Source organism: Ambystoma mexicanum, chromosome 1p (genome assembly GCF_040938575.1).
Source record: "Ambystoma mexicanum isolate Mex_15411 chromosome 1p, UKY_AmexF1_1, whole genome shotgun sequence".
NCBI lineage: Eukaryota > Metazoa > Chordata > Amphibia > Caudata > Ambystomatidae > Ambystoma > Ambystoma mexicanum.
The window spans coordinates 653,561,098-653,581,303 of NC_090921.1; the positions used below are offsets into that span (position 1 = coordinate 653,561,098).

A 20,206-nucleotide genomic window follows, 5' to 3' on the forward strand; every position below is an offset into this window, starting at 1 on the left:
CTGCGCAGAAGTAATCACAGATCAGGATATTGGAGGCGGCAGAGGGTATACATCTTCCCTACCCTTATGACGCAGTAATCTATCTGGCACCTCCATCACCACCACATCTACCATTTGATTGATCCTGAGGTCTTGAATTCCTTATGGGATCTCTTCTCTTCCTCTCCCCTGTGTCCACAGGAAGTCGCAATAGAGCAATCTGCGTCGGAGCAGTTCAGCCCAATGGATGCCAGCACTAAACACCAGATCACGCTGCAGTCTGTCATGGAAACTCTAGAACACACCAATCTAGGCCCAGCTACGCACTCAAGCTGCAGCACAGGCCAGAGGCGTTAAGCAGCCTGGCAATGTTGGCTGCACAGCTAGCAGGCCACCCAGCAAGCTGCAGCATCCGTGGTCAACCTGCGTACCTCAGAAGGATCGTCCTCGTCTTCCTCATGCGCCTCAGCAGAATGACGCACCATGCAGCGGCCCACTCTGGGAAGCTGCAGTCAGCCATCAAGCGCTCAGGCAGTCGAGCCACAGCGCCTGATGCACCAACGGAGCACTGGAAAGACACTTGCAGTCCGGTGCAGAAGTGAAAGGATCGGATGGGTGCAGACGAGAAAACAGGCGGTGGAACCAACGGAGCTTGACGGAAAAGCTGCCATCTTCCGTGCTGCGCTACAGCGCCCCGTCTGTGGACCGCTTTTTAACCTGCATGATGTTTGGCATAAAACAGCATCTTTCTTAGAATGGCTCTTCGCCTGTTGTGCATCTGCTTGTCGCTTATTCCCAAATAGTTGGGCAGAGCAAATGCCTGTTCTCATTGGCAGTACATGAAAGAACAATGATGGCTGGCTGAGTTTGTATTTTTGGACAGCAGACCTGATGCCGGAGTAGTCAAAGGCAACTGGCTGAGGCTTTTTTCTTGATTCTTGAAGTATATTCTAGCCTCAGTGCAAGCCCTCAGCAGTAAGCTAGAGCACTGCAGTTGGTTGCTGTGATTGAATGACTCGCAGCACGTCTTATTATCTGGCAACTTCAGTAGAAGCTGGCGGACAGTGTCATGTTATTTGTATATGATGCTAACAATCTCTAATGTTGCTTATTGAAATGCTTCCTGAAGATCAACCGCATGTTTGAAAGGTTTGTTGGGGTGAGGGAGGTATTATGAACATGCCGTTTGGAAGGTCAAAGCTTAAAATGTTGAATCCTGTTTAATGCAAAGTGCCTTGATGCTGTAGAATTTTCTGGGAAGGGGTGCAGCAGGTGCATTTTTTACGAACACCCTCAATTACATGGGACTCAATTATCAACAACGTTGAATGTCAATTTGTGTTCCCGGCTCAAGTAGCACATAGGGTTTTTGTTATCGCAAAACCTAGAATTCAAATAAATGGTTCTTGTTTTAGATCAGTGTCTCTCTGCCAGTCTCTTGAGCAGATAGAATTTTGTTTTGTGTTGCTTTGTGAGGTGCGGTGGGGTAGGGTAGGGGATTGTGGATACTTGGGGGGGGGGGGGGGGGTTTAGGGGTAATGATATGAGGGCCTGCACCATCTGAATGTGGCTTAGTGACATTCTTGCACATTGTAGGCACTATCATAATTTTATAGTGGCAATACTGCCATGTATTTGGGCACAAACAGCATGAAAGTCTTTTACAGGGAAATGGTGGCATATATTGTAGATACATCATCATGAGCCCATTTCTCCCACCATCAGTCAATAAATTTGCACAATCACAAACATGAACCCCACATTCACACCCATGCATTGATTTACATCCTTACCTCAAGCCAACTAGTCTCTCATTCATCCAATCACTGAAACACCCATTCATACCCATACACACACAATTGTGCATTAACCACACCCATCATCCATCCTTCCACAAAATCCACTTTTTCCTCTTTTCCACCCATCCCTATTCATTACTCACCCACCCATTGACCTCAATCCACACAGGCACCCAGCATCCAGCATATTGAGCATTTGTTAGGCACTTATACAACAGAATTGGGTTCCCAAGTACCACAAGGAAAATGAGGATTGAACAAGGGAAGTAAATACAATGCAAGGGAACAGAGTATACAAACATGGTCCTACTAGGCCTTGTGGCATACGGATGTGTAAGTGCAGTGAGGAGACGGGGGGGGGAGGGTCAGGAGTCCCGATGGGAAGGATCTCCATCTTACTGGCGGGTCATTATCCACCACCATGCCTGTATAGCAGACAGACAATCGGGAATGAGAGGAGGAAGTCGAGGAGGGAAGTTTGAAGGAAAGCTGTGTCTCATCAGCATAACACTGGAAATGAGAGAAGGAGATCATGTGAGCAAACAGGGCGAGATACATATTGAAGAGCCATGGCGATAGGATAGAGGCCTAAGGTACGCAACAGGTAGAGAGTGAAGTGGTGGAGAAGAAAGGGCCCAGCTGCAACTGAGTGGCGGTTGGTGAGAAAAGAGTCGGCCAATCCAGTGCCTAGTCCATGATGCTGAGGGTATCTCTGAGCTGTTTTATGAAGATGGGGTGGTTGACCGTGTCAAAGGCAGAGGAGAGAATAAGAGCAGCAGGAGAGTTGGTGTCAGGATTTGCAAGCCATGTCTTCACTGGTGTTCAGGAGAGCAGTTTCCGGTGCCTCTGGATGCCCGGAATCCAGATTGATGGTCATGCAGGCAACCAAGTTCAGTTGGGGGAGGGCCAACATTTCCAGGCGTTTAGCCAGGAAGGGGGTGGTGGCGATGGGGGCGATAGTTAGCCAGAAGGGCAGCAGACGGATATTTTAGGAGAGTCTGCACAAGGGAGTGCTGGAGGGAAAGAGGGAAGGAGCCAGTGGTGAAAAAGTGGTTACAGAAGTAGGCGAGAGATGTTGTCTTTAATGGCTCTAGTAGAGCAGCGGAGCACCTGTTTGCAGGAGACCTTCATCGAGCGGACAACTTTAGCAACCTCGTCAGGTGTTATGGGTAGGAGGGAGGAGAGTTGAGCTGGATGGGGTGGAGCCAAGGGAGGCATGACTGGGAGCGGGAATGGAGGTTGGGGTGGTGGAGAGTGAGAAGAGGATGTCCTGAGTTTTAGAGGTGAAATGTGAGGCCAAGGCGGTGCAGAGAGCCTGGGAAGGAGGGAGAGAGGTGGAGACTGCAGTTGGATTGGCAAGTTCCTTGCAGATTTTGAAAAGTTCTGCCATGTTGTTGGGGGCTCCAGAAATGCAGGCTTGGATGTGGGTCCTCTTCTTAGAGTGAATAGAAAAGCGATTTTTGGCTTTGGAGCAGGCAACAGGCCAGTTTGTCAGAGGATGAACCCAAAGTCTGCCACTTCCGTTCAGCAGCTCTGCACTTATGTTTCAGAGATGCCAGAATGGAGTCAGGCAGACCCTCGTGACTGGGGCAGGGATGTCAAGGGTGTTGGAGATGGAGAGGTGCAGGTTAGCAAGGACGGAGTCGGAGGGAGAGGAAGGAGCAGGGGAGGGCGGGGGGATGAAAGTGGAAGCAAAAGCAGCGACTGACACTCGCTTCATCGGTCAAATGACAGCGAAGGAGGCTGGCACAGCGGGGGGTGGGTCGGACAGGGGGCCCCCCAAGCAGGAAGATGGGAGAGGGTGGTCAGACCAGGAAGGGGAATGGTGACTGGATTAGAGATAGAGATGTCCCCATAGATGAGGGCATCCAGAGTGTGTCCGGCTGAGTGGGTCGAACCAGAAGGAGGGATGGTGCGAGAGAGGGAGTGGCAGAGGTCACGTAACAGTGAGGTGACTGTTTCAGGGGAGTCGAGGTGAATATTGAAGTCTCTGAGGAGGAGGACTTTGGAGGAAGAGTTCAAGAGGGAGGAGGGGAGGACGGCCCATTCAGAGAGGAAGAGAGATGGGGCCAGGTGCCCCTAGATGGTAGCGAAGATGAGCGAGAGAGTAGGAGAGACCCTGAGCTTGCAGACGAGGCACTCAAGAGAGGAATAGGTATGATGGCAGGAGGGACACACTTAAGGAAAATCAGGGCCATTCCACCATTGGGCCGGTTAGGCCTCGTGTTGGAGAGGATTTTGTAGCCCTTGGGAAGGAGGTTGTCGAGAGCAGTGACAGAGCTGGCATTGAACCACGTCTCAGTAAGAGCAAGGATGTCGACGTCATCAACCCATCCATCCTTCATCTACTTGGATGTTTGTTGTGTGGTAGATGGGCAAGATTCTCAGTATGCACATGGGGAATACAATAAAAATGACCCAAGAAATCCTGACAACCAGGTTGGGATTATCGTGGCTCAGTTCTTGCACAAAGAAGATTCTTTTGGCAAATGTGCTGCTGTGATGTATAGAGAAGGCTTAACCAACAGGTGACCTGGGGCAACTCTTCAGGATGTTGTTTTAGTGTGATTAGGCCACGTTAATGACAGGTTTCATTTTGGTTAGCGTTGCACTGCTTATTGTGTACAGATGTAAGTGCAAATCATGTGGAGTGTATGGGCTCTCAGAATATTTTGGCAGACACTGGATCCTGAAAATGGAGAGGTAGGCTTGGTGGGAATAATCAAAAAAGACGGTTGAACATATGCCACCACTAGGGAAAATGTAAGCTAGAGACAAAACTGAGGACACTAAAGACCTACTGGTCTGTCGATGGCTAGATGGACCACCGAGAAGGGCCTCGTTTCTATTGATCACCATGTTTATGATTCAGGTTTGTATTTACCCCCTCTGATCCAGCTTCCGTTGAGTGCATTTGGCTATGACATTTAAGCCAATAGTGATGTCAGTAAGTGGTGGATGAAACCTGTTGCCTTATTTCTACTGCAACCATTTTCCAGAGTATGGTTGCACAGATGACCACCATTTTGGCATCTTTTTATAATCCGAAACATCTCTATTTATGGAAGAAACATGTCCATATAGTGTAACGGAGATGGAGCGATGTCACTGTGTTGTGATAACCCTGTTCAATATGAAATAAACTGACCTCTATTCAATGACAATGCACTTTTCAATCTACGCTAGTTGTATAAACTGTCAAATAAAAATGCGAAGTAATTCCCAAGGTAGTATTTATATGGCAGTACACACTCTTTGAGTTTTCTTTGGACTTGCTACTTTCATGACGTGATCTTCATCTGAGTATTTTCACATTGAGTGTTTCCTCTTGCGTTTGTGACATGAAGGACCACAGAGACCATTAATTTTTATGACAAGGGTCTCAAGTACAGGGTAACAGTTATGAACCCAATGTGGTACAGTTTCAGCTGCCTGTTCACATATTGTAATGCGGATAATGAGTGATAACGTACAGACTAATATAAAAACAGTGCCTGAGGGTTTACTCAGGATGAGAAAATGGAATCGTCAAAAGCACTTTCTGAATGTCGATCAAAGTTTGCAGTTGGAATATATGTTTGAAAAGGGGGACAGTGAGTATTGAATAGATCTCACGTGTTGGCCCTCTTAAATGAAGTACCAGTTTAATTACAAATAAAGATCTAGATCTTGTGAAATGTCTCCACTGTTCGAAGCTTGACTGTGTCAGGTTGATAATTCCCTTTAGAATGGTGTTTGCGGTTCTCTTAAAGGCAGCTCCTAACCTCTGCTAATTGGGCTATGATCTAACCCTCTTTGGAATAAAGGGAGTGGGAATAGGTATTCAAAAGGAACATGTGTGGGGAGTAGTCTCTGCAAGCCAAGATATGGGGAGGATGGGCTTGCAAAAGAGCACGATGGGAGAAAAGTAAATAAGGTAGGAGATTGGTGTTGGCTGGCGCTCTCCTTAAGGGAATCAATTATCCAGTTAATGGATTTAGAAAAGCAACTTTAGCACAAGGCAGGCTCTCACCTGCATATCATGGAATAACAAGAGGCTTCTCAGCGTTGCTGATGGATGACTATTTGTGTCCGTATCTGAGATCCTTATCATTTATTTACCTTCAAGAAAGTGGGTTCGTTTTTCTACAGATATGAAATTGGTTTGTACTATCTTTTCAACCTGCTACCCAAGGGTTGCGGTGACGCCCGTCTGGTGGGTTCAACTTAGCTATTCGAAATTGGGTTTGTTATCTTAAAGCAGGTGAATTTGTTAAAAGGGGTGATGGCGGTAAGTTTAAAGAATCTGGAGGAAGATGTGTTTCAGTATATCCTATTGGTTAATATATACTGGTCTCCCAGTATGGATATTTTGGTTACTATGGACCATCTCCATGTTCTGTTTGAGGATTCGTTTTTATTCTCTCCAGTGGGGCAGGTGATTGTGGCAGGGGATTTTAATGTACAGTGTTTGATGGAGACCGACCTGTTCGGTAGGGTTGGGGGCAACACAGTGGGATAGAGATTCGTAGAAAAATAGTGCAAGGCTCAAGATGGAGCAGGCTTATGGAAGATTGGGGCCTGAGCATGCAGAATTAATTATTGGGGGGGAAACCCTTTAGAATATCCCACTTGGCATTGTAGATATTACTCCTCTGTGATTATGTATTTGTTAGTAAATCTTTGATAGATATGTACACATTTTGATATTGTTCTTCATAATACGTGCGATCATAGTGTGCTGGTGGCTGAATAAGTGATATGGCGCCCCAGCCTAGATCCATGTCGGGGCCACGGTTAGTAAACCCTGGTTTTAATAGTCTAATGCGTCGCATGACACAAATATTTAAGCGTTTCAATATGATAATGGAACAAATATGTGTACAATGTCCTTTTGAGATGTTTTTTTCTATATCAGTCAATAAAATTGGAAGTGGACTGTTGAAGGTTTAGACGTATGTTGAGGAAACCACCTTCACAGATTCGACTCCTCCATACAAGACTTCCAACGTAAAAGTAGGAAAGCTATCCGCCAGTTAACAAAATCTGGAGGAGGAAAATAAGAAAATTCAGATTAAAAAAGAAAAACAAAAGTTGATCATTTAAAAAATAGCACTTCAGCTATATCAACAGCATGGGCAACACTGTTGGCGGCCTTCAAAGGGAAAAGGGAGGCTGATTTCTGGTCATTGGATAACGCAGTGGTGCTAAACCAGGCATGTGTGCAAACCAACCCTATATCGGAAGATATACAGGTCTCCCACTTTAATCAACTTCATGGCAGGAAGCAGTGATGCTTTGGAGGCTACCAAATAACTACTCCCATTAACTGGAGCCTAGAGTTCACAGTTGAGGACATTGCAAGGATGATTCAAGGCAAGTGTTTCTTGGGCGCGGGGAGTCCAAATCACCTAAGCTTTTTAAACAATCTCCTGATGTATTGGCAAAAATATGATTCCTTTTGATTAGATTCTGGATACTATGTCCACCCCGGCATCGTGGAAAACTGCTTTTGTTATCCCAATTCATAAAAAAGTTGACAAAATCCAGCCAATTACCTTAATAGATGCAGATTCTAAAACCCTTACCGAACCGGTATAAGAGAAAATAAAGGAATGGATGGGTTTGCCTAGCTTTCTGGATAAGCTACAAATGCGGATAGGAACAGATTGTGGGGGCTTCTTAATGTCCTGTATGCGAAATCTAGTCTGGAAGGAACAGCTATCTTCCATTTTTGGAGTGCCCATGTACTTGTCTATGGCTTTTGATTCAGTTGATCGAGATATATTGGGGTCAAAATTGAGCAGAATGGGCCTCCCGAGGTGTCTGTTGCAAATACTGTGCTACTTATACGAAGGAACCTCGGTTCCGGTATGTTTTAAATAATGAAGGTATAATGTCAAAGCCAATAACAACAAGAAATGGGCTTTGGCATGGATGTATTTTGGCCCTCTGCCTTTTCAACTTGTACATGACAGACATAGGTAAACACCTGCTAAAGGCATAGTCTTTATCACCCCCTGGTTGGCGTACTCTGATAATTTTATTTGACTGTACACCGATTGTGCTACAAAGAATAATTCATGCTTTGACACATTTTATTGATGAAAACAAAATTAAGAACAAACACCAAAAAACAGTGGTTCTTATTTTTTTAGAAAAGAAAAGTACTTTTACATGGTTTATAAATAATAACAGATTGACTTTTAGAGATGTTATGTTTGAATTACACATGTTTTTCTTTTTTTCCTTCGAAATTAGAACTTTTTTTTAAACCTAAAGCTGTTATGCTGGCCGCTCAGATGGCTACAGTGGATGTAAAATATGGTACATTTTCTATTCGAGTTTTTAGTTTACATGGGTAAAGTGATTCTGAAATGTATTTATGGGTTTAAACATTTACCTCTGTGGATTTTAAATGAACTTGACCGTTTTGAAGCAATAATGTTGCGAAGGGTAATGTATTTTATCCCCCAAAGCGTATAGATTGTAGTAGTTTGATTTGAGTTGGGCCTGCAATCCTTGAGAAGCAGGGTCTGGTGGAAACAGATGGCTGTTTAGTATACATTCATAACCTCACCAGAACTATTCTATGCTAAGTTCAGAGAGTTTGGGATGAATAACGAAAGCTCATTGAGAGAATTTGCTTATCTTTGTATTTTGCTGCTAACTAAAATGGTAATCCCAATAGGAATGCTGGTTATTAATCCTATAAAGGTGAAAAAAAACTATACAAGAATTAGATTGGACTGCCAAACAGATTTGTTGGTGAATTCTATGCTGTACTGTCATTGTACTTGCCATAAAAAGGTATGGATTGTGGAACAATATTTGAGGCTGTTCTCATTTAGAAATAATGATATGCGTTTTAGACTGATTGTTCTCTTAACGAACGAGATAATATGTTGGGAATCAGTACCCTATTGAAGATGGCTTATTGTAGGTACTGTAAAGATATATATTAAAAAGAAAACGTGTTTCGACTCTTAGTAGTATGTCCAGCATTATTGCCATGGGGGTATTATTTACTTTGAGAAATGTACACATAATTTAACCTGGGTGGACTTTGGAAATTTGTGGCATAATATGTCCAATGGGAAATCGATTTTTGAAACTAGCAGTGGTAGGTTTCTTAAAACTATGTAATCTGTATAATAAGTAATATATTGTATACTTTGCTCGTTGTATGACATGTTTGAAAGCAAAATGCTCTTTTTAGTGAAATGTGATGTGATTTATAAGGTGGAATTTTATATTGAGTGATATATTTTTTGTGTTTGGATACTTGATGTTTCAATTTTGTAAAAGTTTATTTTAAACCATATGCAAATAAATAATCTTAATGCGGCTAAGCAGGATCAATCGTGGCTGTTTCTAAAATTAATGTTGAACATGCTGTGGCTAATTCACGAGTTAGGGGTCTAACCTTATTCTACATGCAGGAGTAAAAGGGGGGTTTCATTCCACTGATTCAATGCGCTGCTAGTTCAAGAATTCCCAAGACTACAGAAAATATGACAGTCCAGATGTGAATAAATCAACTGACTACAGCATAGACAATTTTCAAAGACTTCTTCGAATCTTTCAAGAACATAAATACAAGAACTCTTGACAATTATTTAGTAATTATTACTAAATTTGCTGTAGTCTTGGGAGTTCTTGAACTAGCAGCGCATTGAATCAGTGGAACGAAACCCCCTTTACTCCTGTTAACCTAATTGTAGGCCCGAGGTACCTACTAGTTCCACTACCATGCAGCAGCTTGTGTCTTTTCTTTTAACATCATTTATTTTTAGTCCTCCTTGCTCGATCGCTCCCGCCAGTTGGCACACCTCATCCCTTCTGTTCATTTTATTCTACATGCATATTTCTTGGACTACAAATTGTGCTCTCTGCATGTTGAATTTACACGATTTTGTAATTTGTCTTTTAGGAAATATCAAGTGCGGATCTTCTGAGTTCAACTGCAGCAATTTGCGGTGTATTCCCAATACGTTAGTTTGTGATGGAAACAATGATTGCGGAGACCATAGTGACGAGCATATCTGCCAGCCGCCTACTTGTGAACCCAATGAATTCTTGTGTAACTCTTCTAATAGTTGCTTACCAAAGACTTGCTTGTGTGATGGAAAAAGAGATTGCTCTGATGGATCTGATGAATCTGAAGCAAAATGCCCCAGACCTGTCCCTCGTATTTGTTTGAAATCGGAGTTTCGCTGTACACCGACCTACTGCATTCCACTTTCTTGGCACTGTGATGGCCACCGAGATTGTGAGGATGGAAGTGATGAGCGCTATTGTGGTGGTACGTACTTTTATTACTGTTTCTTTTGCCAATTTTAATCTTCACGTGCCATTTTCTGATCTTCACTCAGATATGAGAAATGTATGGCTTGAAATTGAGAAATTCTTGGGCAGTTGCTAATGCGCCATCCATGCTTTCAGACTGTTCCCAGGAAATTGGTCCAAACCGTGAATGGTGGTGTGTGGCCCTATTAGTCCCACAAAAAATGCGTTCCCAAAATTCTTGTACTGTAACCCTCTGCATGCATACAATTAATGAGATATAGCACAAGCACTTCATCCCCATACAACATATGAACATTGCTTATAGTTTTAACTTCTCACAACTCTACATACCACAAGCAGCATCAATAGACACTGATGACTGGGAGTGACAAGTAGTGGTGCGATGCATAACCTATAAAAAACAAAATACATAGGCACATCCCAAATGATTGCTTCGTCCACATCCTGTTTGCTCCATGTGTATGGGATATCCATTGATACTGGATGGAACAAACCAGCGGTATACAAGTGTGTACATCTTGCCCGGCCCCACGTTTCAGCTTCTCCCGCCGTTCCTTTCAGTGACCCCTGATTAAATGGTGCTCAATGACCGCTCCTCTGCTTAAGCACTGGCTGTCACTTTCTCAAAACCCTAGTTGGCACTCAATTGATGTCCTGGGGGCCTCTCTTGTGCTGATTTGACATGACCTTAGACCTTGTAGTAACAGAGCTGGGATGCTCTGGATAAACCGCAGTAATTGATGTAATACGCTGCTGTGTCCGCTCTGCTGCTCAGTGACACTAAATGGCAAATTCCGTTAATGGCTTCTGGTTGACCTTCAACGCTGGTGGCTGCTATAGACTAGATCGGCCGCCAGAGAACCCTGATTGTCCCTCAATGGGTGTGTATCCCGGGCATTGGGCACTGGAAAAAGGTGCATTTTACTCCTCTTGATGGAAAATGTTTCTGGCATTGAAGACGTCCGCAATGCGAAATTGGGAGCGGTTGCTAAGAGGATCTACAATGGGAAAGTAAAAGTAGAAGGAAAACAACATTTTGCATGTGCAAAGCATCCAATCCTACCAGTTTAGATCAAAGGAATGGCCCTAAAGAACCACAAGTGTGCGACATGTGTTGGCCCGTCCTTAGTTATTTATGTACTCCAGAGATCAATAGATCTCTTCGAATTTTTTTAAACTTTATTTAATCATTATTTGAAATGTAGATTAGAAAGTTGATATTGCCTCTACGTCAACAGTCTTGCTGAAGAAAATTGGTTATAACATTATTAATATCGGGTATAGTGTACATTTCTTCAATTGTACCCGTTTGTAGTCATAAGGGCCCAACGATCGTCTGGTTGCAGGCCCTTCCGTTTTTCCTTCCAACAGTCAGTGATGGCTTCTCTCCTGCAACTTTGGAGACGCTCTAGTATATTGAACAATGGCAGTGATTGTGGAGCAGAGAGAGGTAATCTTTTCCAAAGAAGCTCCTCCAACAATGCAATTGAAACCCCCTGTCCTTTCGTTAAGGCTGATCCCTAATCTCCCGGGCTCTCCCTGTGAGCTGCCACCCCCTCTTAGTGCTCCCCCCGGGGCCACCTCTGCCCCTACTTGCTCTACCCCAGGGCCTCTGTTGCCACCCCCCTTGCTCTTCCCATGAGCCTCTGTTGCCACCCATTCTGCTCTCCTCTGGGACCACTGTTGCCACCCCCCCCCCTTGCTGTCACCCAGGGCCACTGTGGCTCTCCCCTGGGGCCTGCTGTGGACCCCCTTACTCTCTTCAAGGGCCCCACTGTGGCACCTCCCTTGCTTTCCCCGCGGCCCCACTGTGGCACCTCCCTTGCTTTCCCGAGGCCCCACTGTGGCATCCCCCTTGCTTTCCCCTGGGCCACACTGTGGCATCCCCCTTGCTTTCCCTGGGGCCCCACTGTGGCCCCCCTCGCTCTACCCGCTGTCTCCCCCCTGGGCCCCTGCTGTTGCCCCCCCTTTGATCTCCCCTGGGCCCCTCGCTCTGTCCCCCCTGGGGTCACTACCCCCCCGATCTTACCCCCCTACCCACTCAACTCTCATGTTTGCTTGCACTCCTTCGTTATTCCTCACACCCTTGCTTTACGTCCCACTCTCACCTTTTCTCTCATATTTCCTCTTGGTCCTCATCGATTGCACCCTCTCAACGGCTTCCTCTCTTGGCCTTCTCATTCTCTTGCATACCTGCATCTCTGTGCGATCATCCTTGCAGTCTGGTGCCTATAAATGCAAAATGCAATGAACAGCAGTGAGCGAGAACATTATTAGCTTTGCCAATACTTGTTTGTGTTTTTGAGCTTGGGGGAGCTAACCTTTCATTAGCTACATAATACTGTCCAAATTGTCGCGCTTGTCAGATGCTGGGCAATTGTGAGAATCCTGAGGGCATCTGCACACCTACTCCCGTTGGATCCTATTCTGCGGTGGCCAGGGAAAAGGCCCTCACTTTTGGAGGGTCCTGGGGAGTGGCTGTCTTTGGGCGAGGAATGGTATCCCCTTTCCTTTGTGATAATAAACCATCTCCTTTGTAGGTTGTTGCTAGCCATTTCCTCTTCAGTTCCACCACTGTAGTACTGTAACGAGGAAGAGGCGGCTAGGAGCTGTACACACTAACATTCAGTTACGCCATTCTGGTACTGAGAAGAGGCCTGGGAACTATTGCAAGGGGCAGGCATGTCCAGAGAATAGAAGTGTGGTCAGGTAATTGAATTCTAGGGCTCGCACCTGCAACCTTTTAACTGGTCACATGTGCATAAAAGGTGGATCTGCCAGCAAGAAAGAGGAAACCAGCAGGAGAGAAACTGGGCTGGGAGAGACGGTCCTGAGAGGGGAGAATTCTTGCTTGGAGGGGGCAGCTGAGGAGAGTCCTTCCTGGAGGCCAGGACGCTGGCTACTGCAGAGGAGAGATCAAGAAGCAGCCGGGGCCTGAGTGGGCCGTGAGAGGGACAAAGCCACTAGAGTCTCCTCTGCCTTGTACCCACAGCCAGAGCTGTGGGGCACGTAAAGACTCCCGAGTGCTGCAGGCCACTACAGATCGCTTCAGTGCTCCTTTTGGCGGTCAAAAAAATGTCTGAATGCTTGCTGCATTTAGAGCTAGCCAAAAAAACGTCTTTTAACATTGCTGTCGACTGTCTGGAACAACTCGACCGCAGGCTCGACATTCGTGGGAGCAACTGTTTTGAGCGCTGACTCAACCTGCTTGAAGTCATCGAACTGCATCAAGAACACTGACTCAACCCAGCAGAAGCCATTGTCTCCCCGTAGACTGTTTGCTGCCCGAGCTGAACTGTTGGAAGAGCTTGTCATACCAACTTTACCTCCTGGGAGGATGTACAATCAGACCTACAGACCTACTTGAAGCGGACTAGCAGTGGGATTGCATGGACCTGAGGTTTTTCAAGTGTTTTCTTGTTAGTTGATTGTATTTTATTAATCTATGGGCTTCAGCGGTGTGGTTAAAAAAAGGTTGCATGTGATCTTGAGGGCTGCACACAGAACAATTATTTCGATTTTTGTCCGTTAAAAAAAAATAAAATCTCTGTAGATAGTGGTGTCTTTCCCTTTTTTAAATACTGTTTAAAAATGGGTAGCTGTATAGGTTTAGGTACTTATCTTAAGCGCCCTTTATGTGTCTCACTGCTAAAATTCTAGATCATTGTCAATGGGTGTAACACTTAGTAATTTTTAAATCCATTCGAAATTTAATTGTATTTTTAACTTACAATTTGATGCATGAATATGGGCAAATATCTATTCAATATGACTTATAGGCAAACACATTTCTTTCAAAAATATGGATACGTAATGCACTTTGCACTTTAGATCAATGCAACATTTGCACGCAGTTAGCACTTTATCAAAAGAGGGAATGTTTCTCCTCTTCCCCCCCCTCTTTTTAAAAAAATAAATAAAAGCAAGCAGTCCATGCATGTATTGATAGCTCCCATAGATAAATAAATATTAGGATATTTGTATCTATATTCAAACATTTGTCTATTGAGCACCATACTTATGGATTACATGCATGGACGGAGAGCACTATGCACTTTATTTCTCGCTGCTTTACAAATACAAATCCAAACCCTTTCAGTGTTATTTTAACTTCTGTATTTTCTTTCTTTTGCGTATTTGCACAGCCTAACTGAACGGGCAATATTATTATCATGCCTTTTTTAGCATTGCCCATTTTCGTTGGTTAACATATATTACTCTAGCATCATACTTTCAAATGTTTTCAATAAAGTCGTTTTATTTATACACGGCTTTTACATTATTTTCATCATGCTAGTTTAAAAAACAGCAACTGCATCTTAATACTTTTTTGACTTGTGGTTTATGTGAAAATGTATTCTATGTGTAACTACCCAAGATGATCATGTATCTTTTTGAATGTTTAAAGATGTCCGCTCGGTAATACGAGAAAAAAACCCGGCTAATAGCAGATAGACACTATCTACATACAATGAGAGAGTTGTCAAGGCTTTAAAACTATAGTCCATCATCTGTGTTGTTTGTAACCTACGTGATCAAGCGGTTTGCATATCGCGAAACGCGTCGTTTTTCCTACCAGGATGTTTCCCTTTCATGACGCATAAACACTAATAAAGAAGAAATTTTTGTTGCCAGGAATCTTTGAGGTGTCTGGTTTCCTCTTATTTGTTGCAGGGACATTTTTTCCTCTGCTCCTGCTCTTGGGAGTGCACTCCACCAGCTGCCTTTCTCAGGAAAAGCTTCTTTTTGCCATATATATATATATATATTTTGTGGCATTCAAATGTGCACCTCGCTATTTCCAGAGGGTTCCACCCCCACCCTCTTTGCGCTGTTGCAATTTCTGGAAAATCCCCCGTGGCCCGCTTTACTCCTCCACTGCCTCCTTTCCCCACCCAAAGCATTCTCCCTGAACCCTTCCACCACAGACACTCACCTGCTCCCCCGATGCCTCCCTTCTCTCCCCCAGACAGGCCGGCCCCACACCCCAGACAGGGCAGATTCCCCCCATACCCTGTAGAAAGGTCCCCCCACCCCCAGACAGGCCGCCACCCTCTCCCACTCCACTTCCAGACAGGCCGGCTCTCCCAAACCCTGCCAGGCTGACGCCTACCTCTTATGTAGGAAGGCTGTGACTTCGCTTTCCGGGCTCGCCACTCATGTGTGGCGAGGGTCATGGCTGTAAGATTTTAGAAAAAACTCATCGGTCTTTCCAAATCGAGTTTTTATTTGGAATTTTTTTGTGACATTTTTTTAACCGAACGCTGTTAAAGGGGTTGTAAATCCGTTACTGTCACTTTTTAAAAAATAAATATATACGATAATGGATTTATTGCGACTTTTTCCACACCGCCAACTTCTGTATTTGTCTCCTAATAATAACTGGTGGATTGATTGCACGGAATTAACGATCACAGAAACATTTCCAAAAATCCCCATGGAGTACCATGGGAATTTACACCTCCACAGGACTGAGTGGTGGTAGCAGTAAATGTGTTTGATGGTACATCTTCAGATTTACTGCAAAACACATAATGAGGCCTTATATGTTTATAGAACCTTCATTGGGCCTTTTTATTTTGGAACCATTGTATTTGAGTTATTTGGGTTGCTATCTCAAATGCATCCTGAAGATATAACCTACCCTCAGCCCACGTAACCATAAGGGGTGAAAGAGGTATAGATTTGGGCTGTGCCTCTTTTCACTTTTGATTGGGATCACCAGTGAGTATTGAACTCCCTATTTTATTTTAAAGTAGGGAGTAAAATGATTTTTGAGGCAGTAAAAATGTGAGTCAAATCCCCAATGAAAGTATTTTATAAGTGAGTAAAAATATGTCTTAACTGGAAAACGGAAATGTGTTTGTAATCATTATTTCTTTGCCCCTAGTTTTTCATGCACATTAAAAGATATAAGTTTACTACTTCTGATCATGCAGTTATAACTACTGGTCCAAACAAATCCATTGAGCTGCATGGGTGTAAAGAAGAGGCACAAGGACGTGTCTGTTTCCTATTTTTTTTGTTGGTGGTATTTTTACTCCCCATTTTGATTTTTCTGGGAGTATTTGCCTATTTTGAGCGATTAAAAGTGGCCGATATGTCCCATATCTGTAGAGCTGGGGATCACTGCTGGTTTAGTAATGTAGTTCTGATCCCTGTGCTCCTGTAATGTAGTACCATTTAATCACAGTACTCCAGTATTGAAAATATATTTGAATACTTTCAGTTTGATCTGTTTTTTGAAAATCCCAATATTTCCCCTTTTGCCAAACCCCAAAATCGTTTCAGTTAGACAACTCCAGTTTAGTTCTAGTTTGCACAATTGTATTAAATTCCCATTTTTACAATCAAAATACATTCCCACGCTACTATATATGTTTGACAATTCCATTGTTTTGGAAATCTGAGTCTACGCTTGATTTAACCAAGGTTAAATTGTTCTTATTTGGGGAAAGCCCTTAAAGATGATATATATATATCTAATCATCCCAAAATGTTCCCTCCAGTGTTACTCAATCTAAATATCAGCAATTCATATATAATTCCTTCAACACAAGAGAATGTGTTTCAATACAATGACCAAAGAGTACAACCATATGTGATACTATTTACCAAGTCATCAATTACTTTGAAAAAAATGAATTAAATAGTGAAACCGATTTATGCACTTTAGATTGCATCTATTAGCTACTGAGGAGGTCTTGGGGTCTAGAACAGGGATGGTACGTGCCGGGCATATTGCCAGCTTCTGATGGGCCTCCTCTGAACTCAAAAGCTTGGTTCCATTTATGTTTTTTTTTAATTAAAATGTTTACTCTTTGACGATTTGTGTCAAGTATCTATTTAATTCTCAGTCGTTTTGGCAAAGAATTGTAGTTGGTAAACCGAGTTCCCTACTACCAGCAACGTTAATGTTTATTCAATCAATTAATCTCTATTCCAATAGGTTGCTCATTTAAGTGCTCAGATGAATGGTTTTATAATTTATTTAATTTGAATTTATTAAGGATTTCAAAGGCATGGAGAAAGATATTTCAAAGCAATATTCAAGATCTATCAACATGGTTAAAAACAACTTGAATTTTCCACCACATTAAATGTCCCCCATTATTCAAAATAAATGTCTCTCTCCCACCCCCACCCTTCCTGGAACACTCTCTCCTTCACTGATGTAGGTGTTTAAGAATGACTCGGTCGGTGCACAGTGCAAGCTCTGTAACAATTACACTAGGATTGGTTGCCTCTATGTGGGATCATTGAGGCCGTGATGTAGGTTTCCCCCAATATTAGTCCAGCATATTCTCATCAGGGAAGTAGATGTAACTCTCCGTTCCCTGTCCACACTTAGCGATTAGTCTCCGGCATATATTTACATACAGAGTCTTCCCAAAGTATATCACATTGTGTGGATCTTGCATTCAGGGATGAGTTTATTTTTTCCGTAACACATATATTCAATGCCACATTAATCCATTCACCCTTGCTCGGTATACTTTCCGATTTCCACTTAATCACTAGGGTGGCACGGGCTGCTAACAGGAGGTGAGCTGCCAGACTCTTATTTCTATTTTGTTCATCCTCGCCTTGTTCAAACCCAAAGAGAACAAGGAAAGGATTGGCAGTCCTCTGAATTCCATCGAGATCCTTGATCCGTCCCAGTGAACCCTGATCCACCACATATGCCAATAGTCAGCAATTCCACCACATTTACGCCCACACATCGGGCTAAGCGACTGAAACATTCTGGAGAGCCTGGTGGGGGGGGGGGGTCATACTGCCACCTGTGTAACAGTTTGATCACATGAACTTTGTATTGGCTGGATATAGAAACCTGGGGGGCTGCCCTGCCCATCCTTCCCCACATAGCAAGGGTCAATTACTTCTCCCAGATCCTTCTCCCATCTATACCCCTCAGGGACAAGGTGGAACCCTTCCCGGCATCAATCAGTTCCCCATACATGGCAGATATCAGTGCTTTTATTTCTGTTCTGGAGTTCAACAGTTTCTCAAAAGGGGTAAGTTCTCTATTTGTATCATCCTTCCATATATCCTTTGTCAGTGCACCCTTGATCTGTAAAAACTGGAAGACAGATAGGGGCCCCAGACCCAGGTTCTCGCCCAAATCTGAGATTGTTATGAAGGAGCCATTCTTCCACAACTGACCCACCCTCTCCAGGCCAGCCTCAAACCAGGGTTGGAATCTCTCTCTAAATTGGGAATGCTTTCCCTGATGCCCAGGGCCCATAGATGACTCAGGGGGGACGGCCACGAAGTAATTTTACGCATGTCACTTCCCTCCCTCCATATTTCCCAGATGGTTCCCAGTAATGGGTGTTCCCTTTGTCTCCGTAACAATTTGTCTCTCGGTACCCATAGCCATTCAGAGACAGTCGCCAGGGCCAAATAATAATTATCCATTGCAACCCATTGAGGTTCTTTATGATTTCGCAAGTGGGGAATCAAAATTCGTAGTTGGGCAGCTTGGTAGTACGTCTTCAGATCTTGTAGCCCCATCCCACCCATATCTTTAGGCAGTGCCAGGGTTTCATAGGCTACCCTTGCTCTCTTTGCCTGCCACAGGAACCTTACTATACTCTTTTTCACCTCATCAAAGAAAAGCTTCGGCATTCGAATAGGGAGTAGCTGGAAAAGATATAGAAAGCAAGGGAGGCATACCGTTTTGATCGGATTTAGCCTACGCAACCAAGATCTCGTCAGTTTTTCCCACTTGGCGAGATCAGCATGAAACCTTAGGGGGGGAGAGGGAATTGGTCCCGTAAAGTTTGTTGATATCTGTTAGGGAGAATAAAGATTTTCCATAATAACTTACTAGAAAGTCTTAAATCTATTAAAGACACGGAGGCGAGCATTATGCTTCTCTTTCTTTATATATTAAAGAAAGTGCTCAGCAGCAAAATATTTTCACGTAACAGAAAAATATTCATATAGTTTAACAATAAAACAGTAGGAAAAAAGGTTTTTCACATAGTAAACAAACTACATTTCCCAGAGCCAGAGAGAAAGTCCAGTGTAGTGTTAATAACATGTGACCAATGTCCACCAATCAGCTAACAGTTCCTCCCATAAACAGCCTTGAATACGATGCACTTCCTCTTTCGAAGCTGCGAACTTGACAAACAAGCAGTCATAACTGAGGATAACTCGTAGTAGAAGGCAGAAGCAAGCTGCTCCGGATTAGGTAGCTTTATCTGTAGGAGCTGTCAAAAAAGGAAAAGGATAATCGTAATCAGATTATGAATATTACAACCCTAGGTCCCAAAAGAGGGAGAGAGAGAAATATGATATGTTATTCCAAGACAACAGACATGCATTGAATAACAGTTATCGTTTATGAGCGCAGATAATGCTGTCTAAACTCAGTATAACCCGATTTCTCGGCGGGTGGGATAATGCTCGCCTCCGTGTCTTTAATAGAATTAAGACTTTCTAGTAAGTTATTATGGAAAATCTTTATTCTATGTCAAGACCCGAGGCTCCCATTATGCTGGTTTAAAGCTTACTTACCACAATAGACGCTGGCTGTTCTACCGGTTTCAGGTAGAATTGTTTAAAAATCGATTTGCTCGACCAATCAGCCATTCTCATAATATCTCCTAGTCTGATCCCGACTTGAAATGCTTTAGAAGCCATTGCTCCTCTCACAGAATGAGCACAGAAGTGTGAGGTTTATACCTGCCTGAGTTAAGGTCCACCGCACCCAGCGTGCTAAGGTCGGAGCGGAAACTGGTCTATGAGGCTTACGTAAGGCTATTAGTAGCTGACCGTCAGGGAAGGCCCTGAAAGGAGCAGTGACCTCCTCATAGGCTTTGAGGCATCTGACCAAACAGAGTTTAGGCTGATCCCTAAAGGCGGGGTAAGAAATCACTCTAGAGTTACACTTTGTCCTTCTATGTATGTGGAATACTATGCCGTCGGGAGAAAAAGTCCTGCCCGCCAGATCGAGGGCTCTGACGTCGGACACTCTCCTACAAGAGACAAGGCAAAGAAGCGTAGTGAGCTTGACAGATAAGGCTGTGTGAGATAACTCTTGATTATCTGGCCAGGATAGAAAAAGGTTCAACACTTTGTCGACGTCCCAAGGTTTACTGTATCGAGACGGAGGTGGAGCCGCTAGC

General features: G+C 43.7%; 1 protein-coding gene across 2 annotated transcripts in view; it reads left to right on the forward strand.

The window, feature by feature from the left end:
• The window catches only part of CD320 (CD320 molecule), a 245,050-nt gene that overhangs the window by 76,750 nt on the left and 148,094 nt on the right, over positions 1 to 20,206 (forward strand). For both annotated transcript variants that reach the window (XM_069649710.1, XM_069649709.1), the window contains one exon: positions 9,691 to 10,062. In XM_069649710.1, coding sequence (XP_069505811.1) covers positions 9,691 to 10,062 — 372 coding nt within the window. The remainder of the gene's footprint in view (positions 1 to 9,690; positions 10,063 to 20,206) is intronic.